The sequence below is a fragment of the Oryctolagus cuniculus genome, chromosome 1, assembly GCF_051225735.1.
Source record: "Oryctolagus cuniculus isolate XC-2025 breed Fujian yellow rabbit chromosome 1, ASM5122573v1, whole genome shotgun sequence".
NCBI classification, from domain to species: domain Eukaryota; kingdom Metazoa; phylum Chordata; class Mammalia; order Lagomorpha; family Leporidae; genus Oryctolagus; species Oryctolagus cuniculus.
In genome coordinates, this window is record NC_142867.1 from 223,428,177 (window position 1) to 223,441,649 (window position 13,473).

The 13,473-nt window shown below is 39.9% G+C and overlaps 1 protein-coding gene across 1 annotated transcript in view; it reads right to left on the minus strand.

Annotated features, from left to right (window-relative positions):
- The window catches only part of BRINP1 (BMP/retinoic acid inducible neural specific 1), a 208,685-nt gene that overhangs the window by 135,214 nt on the left and 59,998 nt on the right, over positions 1–13,473 (minus strand). Inside the window, exon 2 of the mRNA XM_002720507.5 lies at positions 12,775–13,042. Coding sequence (XP_002720553.1) covers positions 12,775–12,992 — 218 coding nt within the window. The 5' untranslated portion in view covers positions 12,993–13,042. The remainder of the gene's footprint in view (positions 1–12,774; positions 13,043–13,473) is intronic.

The following is a 13,473-nucleotide window of genomic DNA, read 5'->3' on the forward strand; positions in this document are numbered from 1 at the left end:
CAATAAATAGTTGTTGAATAAACGCACAGATGAGCTCTTCTTTCTATAAAGTTAGACAGTCTCAAACTATTCATAGCATGGAGATTTTCATAATTATTTGCATTCACTTCCTTCTTTCTCACACAAACCACACTCCCTCATCAGTATGATATAAAAGGGTGTTATGTTAGAGTCACAGAGAAACTGTCACAATTGTTCAGGAATAGAGATGCACCTTACTGCCCTCCTATGCAATACAAGGAAAAGCAGAGTTACCCAATCCTCAATGCACATGGGCACACACAAAACAGACACACCTGCACATACACACCTTGCCCTGAAATGCTGCTGATTGCTGCGAAGGTGCTTGGGTGAGAAGTTATCCCTAAGGAACCAATGTCACCTGAGCCCTGCACATCAAAGACAACCTGGTGAGCACCGTGCAGCGTAACTGGAAGACGGAATGTCACAGACTGCTCCCATCACCTGGTCTGATTAATAAATTAGATGCTTGAAAATCACAAGGCATGCACTATATACACGAACTAATGAATGCTGACAGCATAAAGATATCTTGCCAGTACGTTGCCCTCTGGACTTGTGTGCCATGTGTGCCTCAGGGAACCGGAAATCTCACACTCTGGTTCTCTTTCTCTTCATCCTAAGAAGTGTTCTTTCAGGTTAAGAATGGAGCAAATGCTACCTTCCAGGTATCTGTGCTACAGAGCACACACTCCCTGTTGATCTCAGCAAGATTTCTCAGAATTCCTCTGGCTGAATTTCCAAGGATCAGTGCCTCAGATACTTGTTTTGGCTACCATTCCTCAAGCATAATGCACAGAGAAAAGTATTATCTTATTAAATATTAATGACAATTTTGGAATTTATTCTCATTTTGAAAATAGAGAAGTTGAGGCTCAGGTAATTTGCATAAGTGCCTAAGATTTCATGGGTGGGAAGTGGCAGAGCCAGGATTCAAACTAAAGTCTGCCTGAATCTAAAGATATACTCTTCATCACTGAGCTATATTGACCATTTTAGGGTTCTCATTAGATTAAACACAGCCTTGTGGCTGAAAGTTTCCATCAAAGTAAAAAAAAGACAGTTGAGGTACAGATAAAAGGTGGAATGCAAAGCTTCCTCCAAGCCAGTCTGGGAATACACTGCTAATGAGACCCAGTAATTCTAGTGCCCAGAAGGAAGACCTTGAGAGATAAAGAAATTGCCTGGAGGCAGAAGCCTGGGCATTCTAGTTCTTTTCATTTGAGGCTTAAAGGTAACCAGCAGCTGTAGGACACTGTATAAAAGAATGCATTGTGCCACAGAATGAAGAGAATGGAATTGGGGCAAGTAAGCCTAGTTTCAGAAGAGGAGAGCTCTGCCTGACCCATAGGCCTGCAGCAGCTGTGGGTGGTACTGAGCGGCACTTGGGAGTTAATGAACTCCATCCTCTCTTTGCCTTTGTCCTGGTTCCAGTGCTCCTTTTTCTTTCCTTGAATTACTGCCACATTTTTCATTTTTTTTAATTAATTGAAAAGAAGAGCTACAGAAAGGCAGAGAGAGAGAAAGAGAGAGAGGAAGAGAGAGAGAGAGAGAGACAGAAGGTAGCTGGCACCGCGGCTCACTAGGCTAATCCTCCGCTTGCGGCGCCGGCACACCAGGTTCTAGTCCCGGTCGGGGGGCGCCGGATTCTGTCCCAGTTGCCCCTCTTCCAGGCCAGCTCTCTGCTGTGGCCAGGGAGTGCAGTGGAGGATGGCCCAAGTGCTTGGGCCCTGCACCCCATGGGAGACCAGGAGAAGTACCTGGCTCCTGCCATCGGATCAGCGCGGTGTGCCGGCCACAGAGAGAGAGAGAGAGAGAGAGAGAGAACGAGAGAGAGAGAGAGAATCCTTTATCTACTGGTTCATTCTCATGGCCACAATGTCCAGGGATGAGCCAGGCTGAAGACAGGAGCCAGGCGCCTCCTCCAGATATTTCAAATGAGCACAGGGGCCCAAGGACTTGATCATCTTTCTGCTGCTTTCTTAACTGCCACATCTTTCCAACTCTTCTTTTTCTCCCTTCAACCTTTCCACACACTGCAGCTAGAGGAGTATTCCCATATATGTATCAGTTCATGCCAGCCTCATGATTCAAACCATTCACTGCTTTCCTATTACTCTCATCAAAAAAGACACAGGTTTTAAACTGCTTACCCTGAACCAATGCAAATTCTGCTAACTGAACATGGTACAGCTTTCCTCTAAGCCAAAATATGAGTACAACATAGACTCACAGTCAGTGTTTTTTAAACTTTAAGACCCACCTCATATAAGAGACTGAAATCAATTTTGGTAGGTACCAATACTTAAAATATAAATAAATGAATCAGAAAAGAACAGATGCTACTTGAATAGAATAAAAAACATCAATATGCTTCAAGTGTAGTACGGTTAAGTGTTTTCCTGAATTTTCACTTCAATTACATGTTTTTGTCTAAATCTGGCTAGATTTACTGAATATCAATAGAAAATGTATTTCTTTACTTGGGTCAAGGTCAAAAAAATGTAAAAAACAAGTATCACAACCGTAAAAACACTTCTCTAAACAGCTCCTAGTAAAACACTACTAAGTGATCAGAGTTTGAAGGTTAGTTGAAATCAGTTTGTCATCTCAAACTTCTTTTATTGTTGTCTCCAAACTGCTCTCCAGCCATATATCCTACCATGGTAGTGCTCACAACTCACACTTAACACACAAAGACTTGTGGTTCCAGGCTTCTTCCTGTCTCTTGGTTTTGCAGGTATTGTTCCAGCTTTCTGCCTCAAGTGCTTTTCTCCTCATTTTCTTCCTATGAAATCTCATTCCCTCTTAAAGACTATATTCAACACCCCTTCTAGCATGCCATCACAGTCTGGCAATTTCCCATCCTTCTCACTCTAACGCTATGGGAATTCTCCCTCCCCTACATAAACACAGCACCCATGGCATTAATCAGTCAGGGAACTCATCACAGGGCACTGCGGCTATCGCTGCCCCATCAGTTTTGCCTCAAGATACCATGATTTCCTTGAACAGCAGGAGTTAAAGTTCAATAAATTGTTGCTCTGCAAATCATAGATCCAGTCTTTCTCTTGCTTTCTTAGTCAAGATATGGAGCATTGTCTAAAGCTCTAAGGGCTGGTCTCCATTTCTCATTTTAATCTCTCCATAGCAATGACCATCTTTTGCATCGGTCTAAGGACATTATGTCAGTCTGTCTCTAAGAGAAGCTTGGCATTTAGGTCTGTTTTCAGTCACTATTCCTCACCAAGCTGGACACTGCTCTTTGGAGACTGCCATAAACTATGTCTGCAACTCACAAAAGTCAGTTCAGTAATGGCATTGAAGATAAGAGGCAAAAATGCTGCAAAAGTACCAATTTGGTAGCAATAGCACTAGTAGTGTTGGAATTGGAAGATCAATTTCAAATAATCAGCATTAAAGATTATCATCAAATTGATCACAAGTGGCTCCAGAGACAGTTGTTTAATGTCTTTCACTTGTCCCAATTAAGGGAGCTCTTGGTCAAAAGTATGGATTAACTGAAAAATATGGGGAGGGTAGACGGGAAATGAGGAGAGTATAGTTCATAATTATCATAAATATTGACAATCTCTAAATAGCTCAAATTTATAGACATAAACATGAGAAAAGGTCCAATTCAAATCTTTTTTTTTTTTTTTTGAGCCTACTAGTGTTGCTCTAAAAGGAAGAAAAAGTTTCAAACGTACTTCATCTAAACTGGTTTTTAATGATATAGGCTATGTGGAGCCTAAATATCTTACTTTGTAAGAAATAACTCTACTCATGGCCGGCGCCACGGCTCACTAGGCTAATCCTTCGCTTGCAGCGCCGGCACCCCTGGTTCTAGTCCCGGATGGGGTACCAGATTCTGTCTGGGTTGCTCCTCTTCCAGTCCAGCTCTCTGCTGTGGCCCGGGAAAGCAGTGGAGGATGGCCCAAGTGCTTGGGCCCTGCACCCGCATAGGAGACCAGGAAGAAGCACCTGGCTCCTGGCTTTGGATCAATGCAGCGCCAGCCGCAGCACACCGGCCTTGGCAGCCATTTGGGGGGTAAATCAATGGAAGGAAGACCTTTCTGTCTCTCTCTCTTTCACTGTCTAACTCTGCCTGTCAAAAAAAAAAAAAAAAAGAAAAAAAGAAATAACTGTACTCAGAATATAAACCCATCAAAATTCCCAGAAGAATAGAGACTGCTTTTCTGGAGTAGAGAACTAGTTTCCCTTCAACACTACTTTCTGCAGCTGAGAGCAGAAATTGATACACCTCTACCAATGTGCCGACTGCCATCCTGGTGTGAGGGTACTTCTGAAAACCTGGACACTACCTTCTCCATTTGATCCCATAGCTAAACACTATGGCCATCCAGCCATTTTTGTGTTGCCTATATTTTTATGCCATCACAACTCAAACTCATAAAAGCCAAAATCCAAGAACATTTATTCTAATGTTCTCGGTTTTCTATTTTCCAAACTTTTTTTTCTCACTCTGCACAATGGACATTTTCTACCAATCAAAACTTCTGGCTTTAGCTGGCTGTCCTATGCATTGTAGGATATTTAGTGGTTTCCTTGGTTTCTGATATCTAGCCACAAGATATCATCTTTCCACCAGTTGGATGAAAAAACTGTTCCCAGGCATTGTGAAATGTCTCCCAAAGTAGAGGAACAACTCCTCACTGATAAGTATTGCTCTAGCTCATGTACACTAAATTGAATAAATGTAAAGTCCTGGTAAGGATCCAAGCATTGGTATCTTTAAAAAGTAATGCAATTTATTCTAATGTCTAATTACTTTTACACATATTGAGTCCATGTCTTGTGCCTCTGTCTTCTTTACAGTTTCCTGTATCTATACCACAGGGTGCAATATGAAAGTCTGGAAAAAGGAATGAAAAAGAGTGCATTAGTCTATTTTTTATTAGTATGATAAAATACTTGAGATGAGATGATATTATACAGAAAAGAGGTTTACTTAGCTCATCGTTCTGTAGATTCACTGGTAAGGAGCCTGCGTTGCCTGAGCTCTAGTGAGAACCTCCTGGTAGACGGCATTACAAAGGAGGGAGCATGTGTAGGAGGAAGAGGTCACCTCTCATAGAAGCCACCAGACACTTCAGGAATTGGGCTTCCTATTATAACAACTTGCTCTCATGAGAGCTCAAGGATCCTATAAAATTTCTCTTAATCCCTTCTGAGGGCAGCACTCCTGATGGCTCAAGAACCTCCCAAAGACACCCCACCCCCAATCAGATTAAAGGTGTCCTACCACTTCTCAACTCACAAATCCTTGGAGTATTCATCAAACCATCTCCCAGTATAGCACGAGGAAAGTTGTGGGGAGGAAGTTAGGGATAATGCTTATGACAGGAAAACTGAAGCGGTTAACTCCTTTCTTTAGACAAAGTACTTAAAATCTCAATGGGAAGACAGACTTCCTCAATTTGGTGTAAGCTCCCCAACCAAAAAGATATCCCTTTTATTTATTTCTTTTTAATTTTTATTAATATAAAAAAGAACAGCTTTCACGTATTTCCCAGATCTAAGAAGATAACCATAATTCTCCCTCCTTCAAATCCCCCTCTTTCCTTCTTTTCTTTTTTTTTTTCATTTAATTTTTGCAATAACATAATTTCAACTTACTTTATAATCACAGGCTTAATGCACCACTAACAATAATGTTCAATAAGTAAAAAAGTAGAAAGGCCACTGTCCAAGGGCTAAACCTTTTAGAGCATATTGGTATTATCTGGAATCCAAAGAAGCAACACTCAACACTGTCAGAGCCAGTCAGAGCCAGGCATTCCATGTGCCTGCTTACCAAAATTACAACCAGAAGGAAAAGAAATTATTTGGTAAAAAAACTTGTTAAATACTATACTATGAATGAAAGTCCTGGTAAGGGAAGCCTATTTAACTTTGTCCATGTTTCTCATGTGTACAAAGATACTTTAAAAAGTTCATGGAAGATAAAGTTAAAAGATGAATTTACTTTGGTGCAAAATAATTGAAATTCATGAACTTTATGAAGGGCCCTCGTATGCATGGATTTCAAAACTATTTTTGCATTAAAATTACCTTATCTTTTAATTCCATTTTCCAAGAACTTTTTTGAAGTATTCTTGAATATCATTTGAGAAGGAACATAGTATGGTCAAGGATACAGTCTCTGCAATCAAGTTTGCCTTGACAGATCCTCATCTACCTCGTAGTCAATTTCACATTGCACAGGTTGTATAAAGTAAGATTATATTAATACCAACTGTACAGGATTATTGTAAGGATAAGGAAGAGTAATTTTTATATCAGGTGCAGTGTGATGCTAAGCACTTAAGATTCTAATGCTACAAATTAATTTATTAGTTATTGTTAAAATATTACTTATTTGACTATGAGGTCTCTTATCTCCACAGAATACACATTTTGACATCATATTAAGCTAGAGTTCCATATACATTAAGAAATACTGAAACTAATTTTAGCCACACTAATAAAGATATATCATTTGTACCACATGATGTCAAGACTTTATCTGGAATTAAAACGTTGAAAACTGATTTCAGGCCTGCACCGCGGCTCACTAGGCTAATCCTCCGCCTAGCGGCGCAGGGAAACTGGGTTCTAGTCCCGGTCGGGGCGCCGGATTCTGTCCCGGTTGCCCCTCTTTCAGGCCAGCTCTCTGTTGTGGCCAGGGAGTGCAGTGGAGGATGGCCCAAGTGCTTGGGCCCTGCACCCCATGGGAGACCAGGAGAAGCACCTGGCTCCTGCCATCGGATCAGCGCAGTGCGCCGGCCGCAGCACGCCGACCGTGGCGGCCATTGGAGGGTGAACCAACGGCAAAGGAAGACCTTTCTCTCTGTCTCTCTCTCTCTCTCACTGTCCACTCTGCCTGTCAAAAAAAAAAAAAAAAAAAAGAAAGAAAGAAAGAAAACTGATTTCAAGTTCAGCCACAAGTTCCTATTGGCAGACTTCTCTCTTATTAGCACTTGTTTATAGGTTCCTCAAGGCCAGGGACCTTGTCTGTCTTGTTCATCATTGACTCCCATGTGCACAGTATCTGGCATATCTAGGTACCCAATTTGAACTCTAGAATACTTGCCAGAGAAGGACCACATCTCATTATCTTAGTGGAGTGATCCACTCTTCCCAACCCCATTAATCTGACCAAGCAGCTTTACCACAAAACCTGTTACAGGCATCTTTGTGAAACACAGGAAGGATTCACCAGGACAATAGGTTAGAACTGAGATTCACAGCTCTGAAATGAATATGCACGATGTCTGGGCAATTACACTTGGTTCACCGAGATTTGATTTATACTCAACTTTCAGGTAAATATTTAGATCCCAAAGGGTGGTGTCACATAAGCCACAAACCACTTGCTCTGCAATCTGCAAGGAAAACCACTCAATATGAAACCATGTGCCACTCTGTGGCACAGTGGCCACCTCTACCTTTATCTCCCTTCTGCTTTGCTTCTGCAGAACCAGTGCCTACACATGGTACCATAATGATCCTATTAAAACAACCTCTGAAATAACTGCTCAATTTATAGCAACTACTGATGATCTTAAAGTCAGGCACAAGTCAAGAGAAAACAAAACACAAAAAGGCAGTGAGGACATAGGAAATGCCATTAGACAAAATGGACTTTTAAATTATGAGGAAAAAATAATATCTAGTGGCATAACTAGCCCCTGCTGTGGAGCAAAGAACTCACTTTTATGTAGTTCTTGTAAAATCCCAAACCTTATATACTTGATATGTAAGTTATTCATCACTGCAACTACACTAGACATTTCTGGCATCTCAGTTTTACAGATGAGAAAACTGAATCTCAAAAAGGCTGCAACTTGTTCATAGTCAAAGGAGGTCTCATGGTATTTGGTAACACAGTAATTAAGAACCAATGAGAATCATGCCAGCTCAGAATAAAGGGCTCATGTTGTAACATTCTGAGGCCTGATTTTGGATCCCAACTCTGCTACTTCCCAGTGGTGATTTGGACAATTTGCTTAGTCTCTGTTTTCTCATATTATATGATATATATATGATATATATGATATATATGAATATTATTCATAATATGAGAAAACAGTATTTCATTCACAGAATGTCTGTAAAAATTAATGACTAATATGTGCATGGTCTTAACAAAATTAAAAATAAATTATTTTATTAGAATAAATGTGTGGGTCTACAATAAAAAACTAAGTCATAAAATAATTTAAATTTACAAAACACTTTCACACATACTGCATCTCATTTGACCTACTAGTTAAGACAAATATCACTATCTTCCTAAGCAGTAGAAAATTGAGTGTCTGAAAGAAAGATCATTCCTATCCAAGGGTTCATAATTGTTTGCTTATTCACCATTTCTCGTGTCCTTGACCCCAAACTCTGAGCTCAGTTGGGGAAGAGGGTGTGGTTTGTGATGTATATGCTTTCTTGTTTTCTTTTGGTCATTGCACACTTCATGGCATATGGTTAGTGTCAAATTCTAAAACAATATATGAGTGACAGGGCACTGTTATTAGTGTGCTTAAGATAGAAAAGCTAGGTAGAAGTTGCAAACTGATTAAAGACTGGACTTCAAATCCAGGGTTCTCCCCAACACCCCAGCAATACTACCACATGACAACATTTCACAGGATCATGGAATTTGTTATCTGAGGAAGGACCTATTAGATCACCTTGGCTAACACCAGCATTTTACAGATGAGGAAACAGAGACTCAGAGAAGTTCCCTACTTGGACAAAATCATATAATGAGGAGTTAGGCAAGCCAGACTAGCATACAGGTTCCCTGAGTCAGAGGTCAACGGTGCTTCCAAGGCACCCTTGCAAATTCAAGAGGAGATACATCTCCCCCAGCCTCTATGTAGCATCCCATGCTTGTGAGTTACAGGGCTTGAACCTTAGGTACACAAATCATGGCATGTGCATCTGTTACTGTTTGGTTCATAAAACAACAAAAGAGGAAACTTATGCTGGGATTTTATTTGGAAGATTTGCATTATCACTTCTCACCATGACTCTATGAGTGGAAGACAAGCTCTATGTGTATGTGTAAGAGGAAGATGGTCTTGACCTACTTAAGTGAGGAGAGCAGACTTCCTCTCAGTATCTTTCTGAAACCTTCAACCCACCCTGGGTTCCACCCTGGCTTCTGGGGAGGACAGTATTGGCCTAGGCTTCAGGTCTGGACCATCTCAGTAGGCTGGCTCTCTAGTGACAGAAATAAGGCAATATGGCAGGAAGACATTTCTTTCCTGATGAAAATATCAATTTTCTAATCAAATATCATTGTCTAATACAAATGCAAAAGCACTAGAAACTTCATATGGACATTCTTTAGAACCAACAAAGCTGCACGTAGGGAGGAAAAATGTTAATTGACAAATGTCCCCATGAACATGTCTTAAATCTCTTTTGTTCTGGTTTGTACTTGGATGAGTCCATGTCTCTGCGTACCTATTTATGTATGTGTCCTTGTGCAAATTATGTCAAGAGCCTCACCTAATACTTAGATACCATAGGTACTAAATCAATGTGTATGGTATTCATGATGTCCTAGTTATCTCTCTCCTACACTTCTTTTATTTACAGCACTTATTATATGTGTGTGCATGCATGTGTGTTTAATTAATCTCACTCTGTCCTAAGAGAGCAAAAACCATGTTTGTTTTACTCATCATGGTATCATCTGCCCTAACCACAGTGCTCAGCCTGTAGCTGCTGCTCACTAATTACTTGAGGATTAAATAGAGGAAAGGAGTAACTGGATGATCAAAGCTCTGACTTCTGGGTTGAACTCCATCATTTAATTAACCTTGTGACCTCGGTTACATTTAATATTTAACTTTTAGAGATAGACATTATCTAAGAAATCAACTCATTTGAATGATTAAAAACTGTTTTAGCAGTGGAATCCTAAGTCAAGTTTGCATGAAATCAGACCACAAAGGAGCACACAAATGTCTCCTATAAGGGGTTGTAGGAGAAGGGTTCTTGTCCCCTTTTGCCTCTCTCCCCACACTAGACCAGTTTCTATGGCTACTTTAATCCTCAATGTTTCAAATGTCAGAGTTTCGAAACCACTGATATATGTCAATCTCATCATTTGATAAGTGAGGAAAGTGGGACCTAGGAGAGAAGGGGACCTGCCTAATGTCACAAGATTAGAGCATGGAGAACTGGAATTAATGTCCTGATCCCCAACCTCATTAGTACCTTCCACAACTCAGCAACTAGAAAACTGCTTCCAGAAGTGTTTTCAAAGTGTGATAAGAAAGAATGGTTGGCAGAACCCTTTCAGAGCTCAGGAACACTCTACATCTGGAAGCCATACTAGAGTGTGAGGGGCGTCCAAAATACTGCTTCAAAGAAGGACTTGGAATCAAGTAGCTAAGTGTTTGGATCCCAGCTCCACTCCTTACCAAACAGATGACTTATGGCAATACACCCAACCTCCCCAAGTCCTGATTTTCCCATTTGTGAAACAACAAGACACTGCCAGCCTCATAAAAGATGGTGTAAGGATTGAATGCCCTCCCTCATGGAATGTTATAAGTGATCAATAAAATGATGCTACTGTATCTGTGACTCTACTCAGGGTATGTATTTGAGAAGAAGTTATTTCTTTTTTATAAGCTATTTCGAGAGCTATAAGAAACATGTATTAATCATATAACATGGGCCACAGCTCCCTTTACAAAACTGTAGCATATTTACCACCATGTCATATCATCACTACTTAGTATTTAGCACAGGCTCAGGCATAAAATTTTTGCTAGGAAACATTAATGTAGAGTAAATAGGTGCCTATATTTATAGTATATTCATATAGTTATCGACTTATACTTTCTTTTTAATCCAGGTTCCACCTTTTCTTGGCTATATGACTTTATGTAAGCCAATCATCTCCTCATCATTAAGGCAGAAATGTGACTCCCAGTTATCCCAACTTGAAAGTGTCCTTGAGAAGTTCAAATGGAAGAAGAAATCATACATAGAACAAATAGGTTGTGATTATTTCAAGAAACACAAATAGATACTGGGATCTCCGCTACTTGACCTGTTCCCCTAAACCCAACATCTCAAGGCTACATCTTCCACAGTACCAGGCCTTTCAGATAATGCTTCATTTGGTCAAGTAGTCAATTAATACACATATTTGGCTTATTCATAAGCACAAACAGTGGTAGCTGTAGGCTGCCAGAAAATATTTTAAGCCTCCAAATTTAAAATTAACTAGATGGCTATTATTTCTGAGTGACTTAGAAATAGTTCTTCCAAGGAGCAGCCCTTTGAATCAATAATTATATGTTTGAAATTTTGATATTTTTGTATTTTGAGAGAAAAAATGCCCTCATATATCTCATCCTTGTAGGTTTTTTTGCTTGTCTCAAACACCCTATATTCATCTTTCATTTTTGTTCCTACAGTTCATCATGCCCAGAGACACCCTTCTCCAGTAACTCTGATAATTTACCATTCTTCAAGGTTCAAAGAATGTTCTTCCATTAATTCCTGTATAGACTGAATCATTTTAAGACCTCAGTCATCATTGGGCCAACTCCCAACTAGGATTTGCATATTCCATATAAAATCATAAACATTTGCAGCTGTCAGACATTTCAGGATCCACTCACCCCTAGTCTGCAATACCACAAAATGTGAAATGGAGACATTCACATTTTTCATTCCAACTATTTACATAATATAAGATCTGAACTTGTATCTTCTTGGCTGCAGGCCAGGTCTCCTTACAGCACCATGCTTTCTGGTTCACTTATTTTAACTGATCTAGAAGTGCTAGGATTTGCCCTTTCTTCCTTGAGACAACGATCATATCTTCAGAGAATTTTTTTGCTTAGCATTCTCCAATTCATTTAAGTCACAGCACTTATTGTGTACTTATGACAACAAAGCAGAGCAAAAAATTACCCTGGGGACTCAGACATGAATTATATATAAGTGCTTCCCTCAAAGAGTTCCCAGTTAGACAAGAAAGAAATACCAGAATATATTCTAATTCCAAATTGGTTAAAGTTAAAGAAAGATAAGTGTAGAAAGCTTTAAATATATTAAGGAGATGTTTAGGAAATGGAATGAAAAGAAAGAAACTAAGATGCTTTCAAAGAAAGGTTTGGGATCAAGTGTTTTTTTGATTAAGATTACAATCAGCCAAGAACCAATTAAGAACTGCTGAAGAAAAGGTTGTTCGTTCATTGAATGTCCATACTTTTTCCCAAATGCGTAAATGGGATACGGGGTGCCTTAATAGTATTTCTAACTACATCTGATATAGTTATTAGAATTATCATGACTATGAAAATGGATAACCCAGGGTTTGAATTCCAGTCTTACCACCTGGTGACTGTGTGACATTAGATAAATTAATTAACCTAGCTGAGATTAGGTTACCCAATTTGTCAAGTGGAGAAAACAAATAATATCTACATTCAAAGGTTGTTATAAGATTGAAAAAAGATAATGTGTAATAAGTATCAAGCACCATGCCCAGCACACAGTGAGTACTCAATAAATATTAGCTATTTGATCTTTTCCTTCAGAAAAGATCATTGTTAATTTTTTAAGCAAAGTAAATAAGTAAGTGGAAACATCTGGTAGCAGGGGTACATTCTGTTGACCCAGGCACCTTTCTACAGAGCAGGGGCCATACCAATGCCTGATCCCACACAGCACTACAGGAATGAAAGGCAAGAGCTACCTTAGCCCACATCTTACCTGTATATTTTATATCTGGTTGTAAATCCTTGACGGTGTCTTTCCACAAAGGATAGGTAGCTCCTGGAGTGGTGGAAAGGCCCCCTGTCTGAAATAAGCCAATCAAATTCCTTGGAGACATGTTGGTCTGTCCCAGCTGGTTCCTGGTGGGAGGGCTGCACTGAGATACGGCCCCATACAAACAGGAAGTAGAGGAGCTCAACAAACCTCCAGTTCATGCTTTTCTGCCGGCCTTTTTCCTCTCATTCTTGCTCCATTCTGTGGAGTCCTGTAAAGAAAAGTATAGAAGAGAAAGAAAGGAGGAAACAGAGAAAGAAGAGGGGTAGGGGGAAAGAGAGACAAAGGAAAATTTAAAAAGATTATTAATATATCTTTATAATAATACTCTGACAGTACAGTGTTTAAGATTTGCAAGCAATGAACTCACTGTGCCACAATACTGGCATCTTAAACAAAACTTTCTACTGATTTTACTTAGAAGCAGAGATTCTGAGGCAGGTGTTATGGCGCAGTTGGTTAAGCTGCCAGGTGGGACAGCCATATCCCATATCAGAGGGCTACTCTGAGTTCTGGCTCCTCCACTTTCAATCTAGCTTCCTAATAAGACATCCTGGAAAGCAGCAAATGGTGACTCAGGTACTTGAGTCTTCTGCCACCCACACGTGAGACTCAGATGGAGTTCCAGACTCCTGGCTTCAG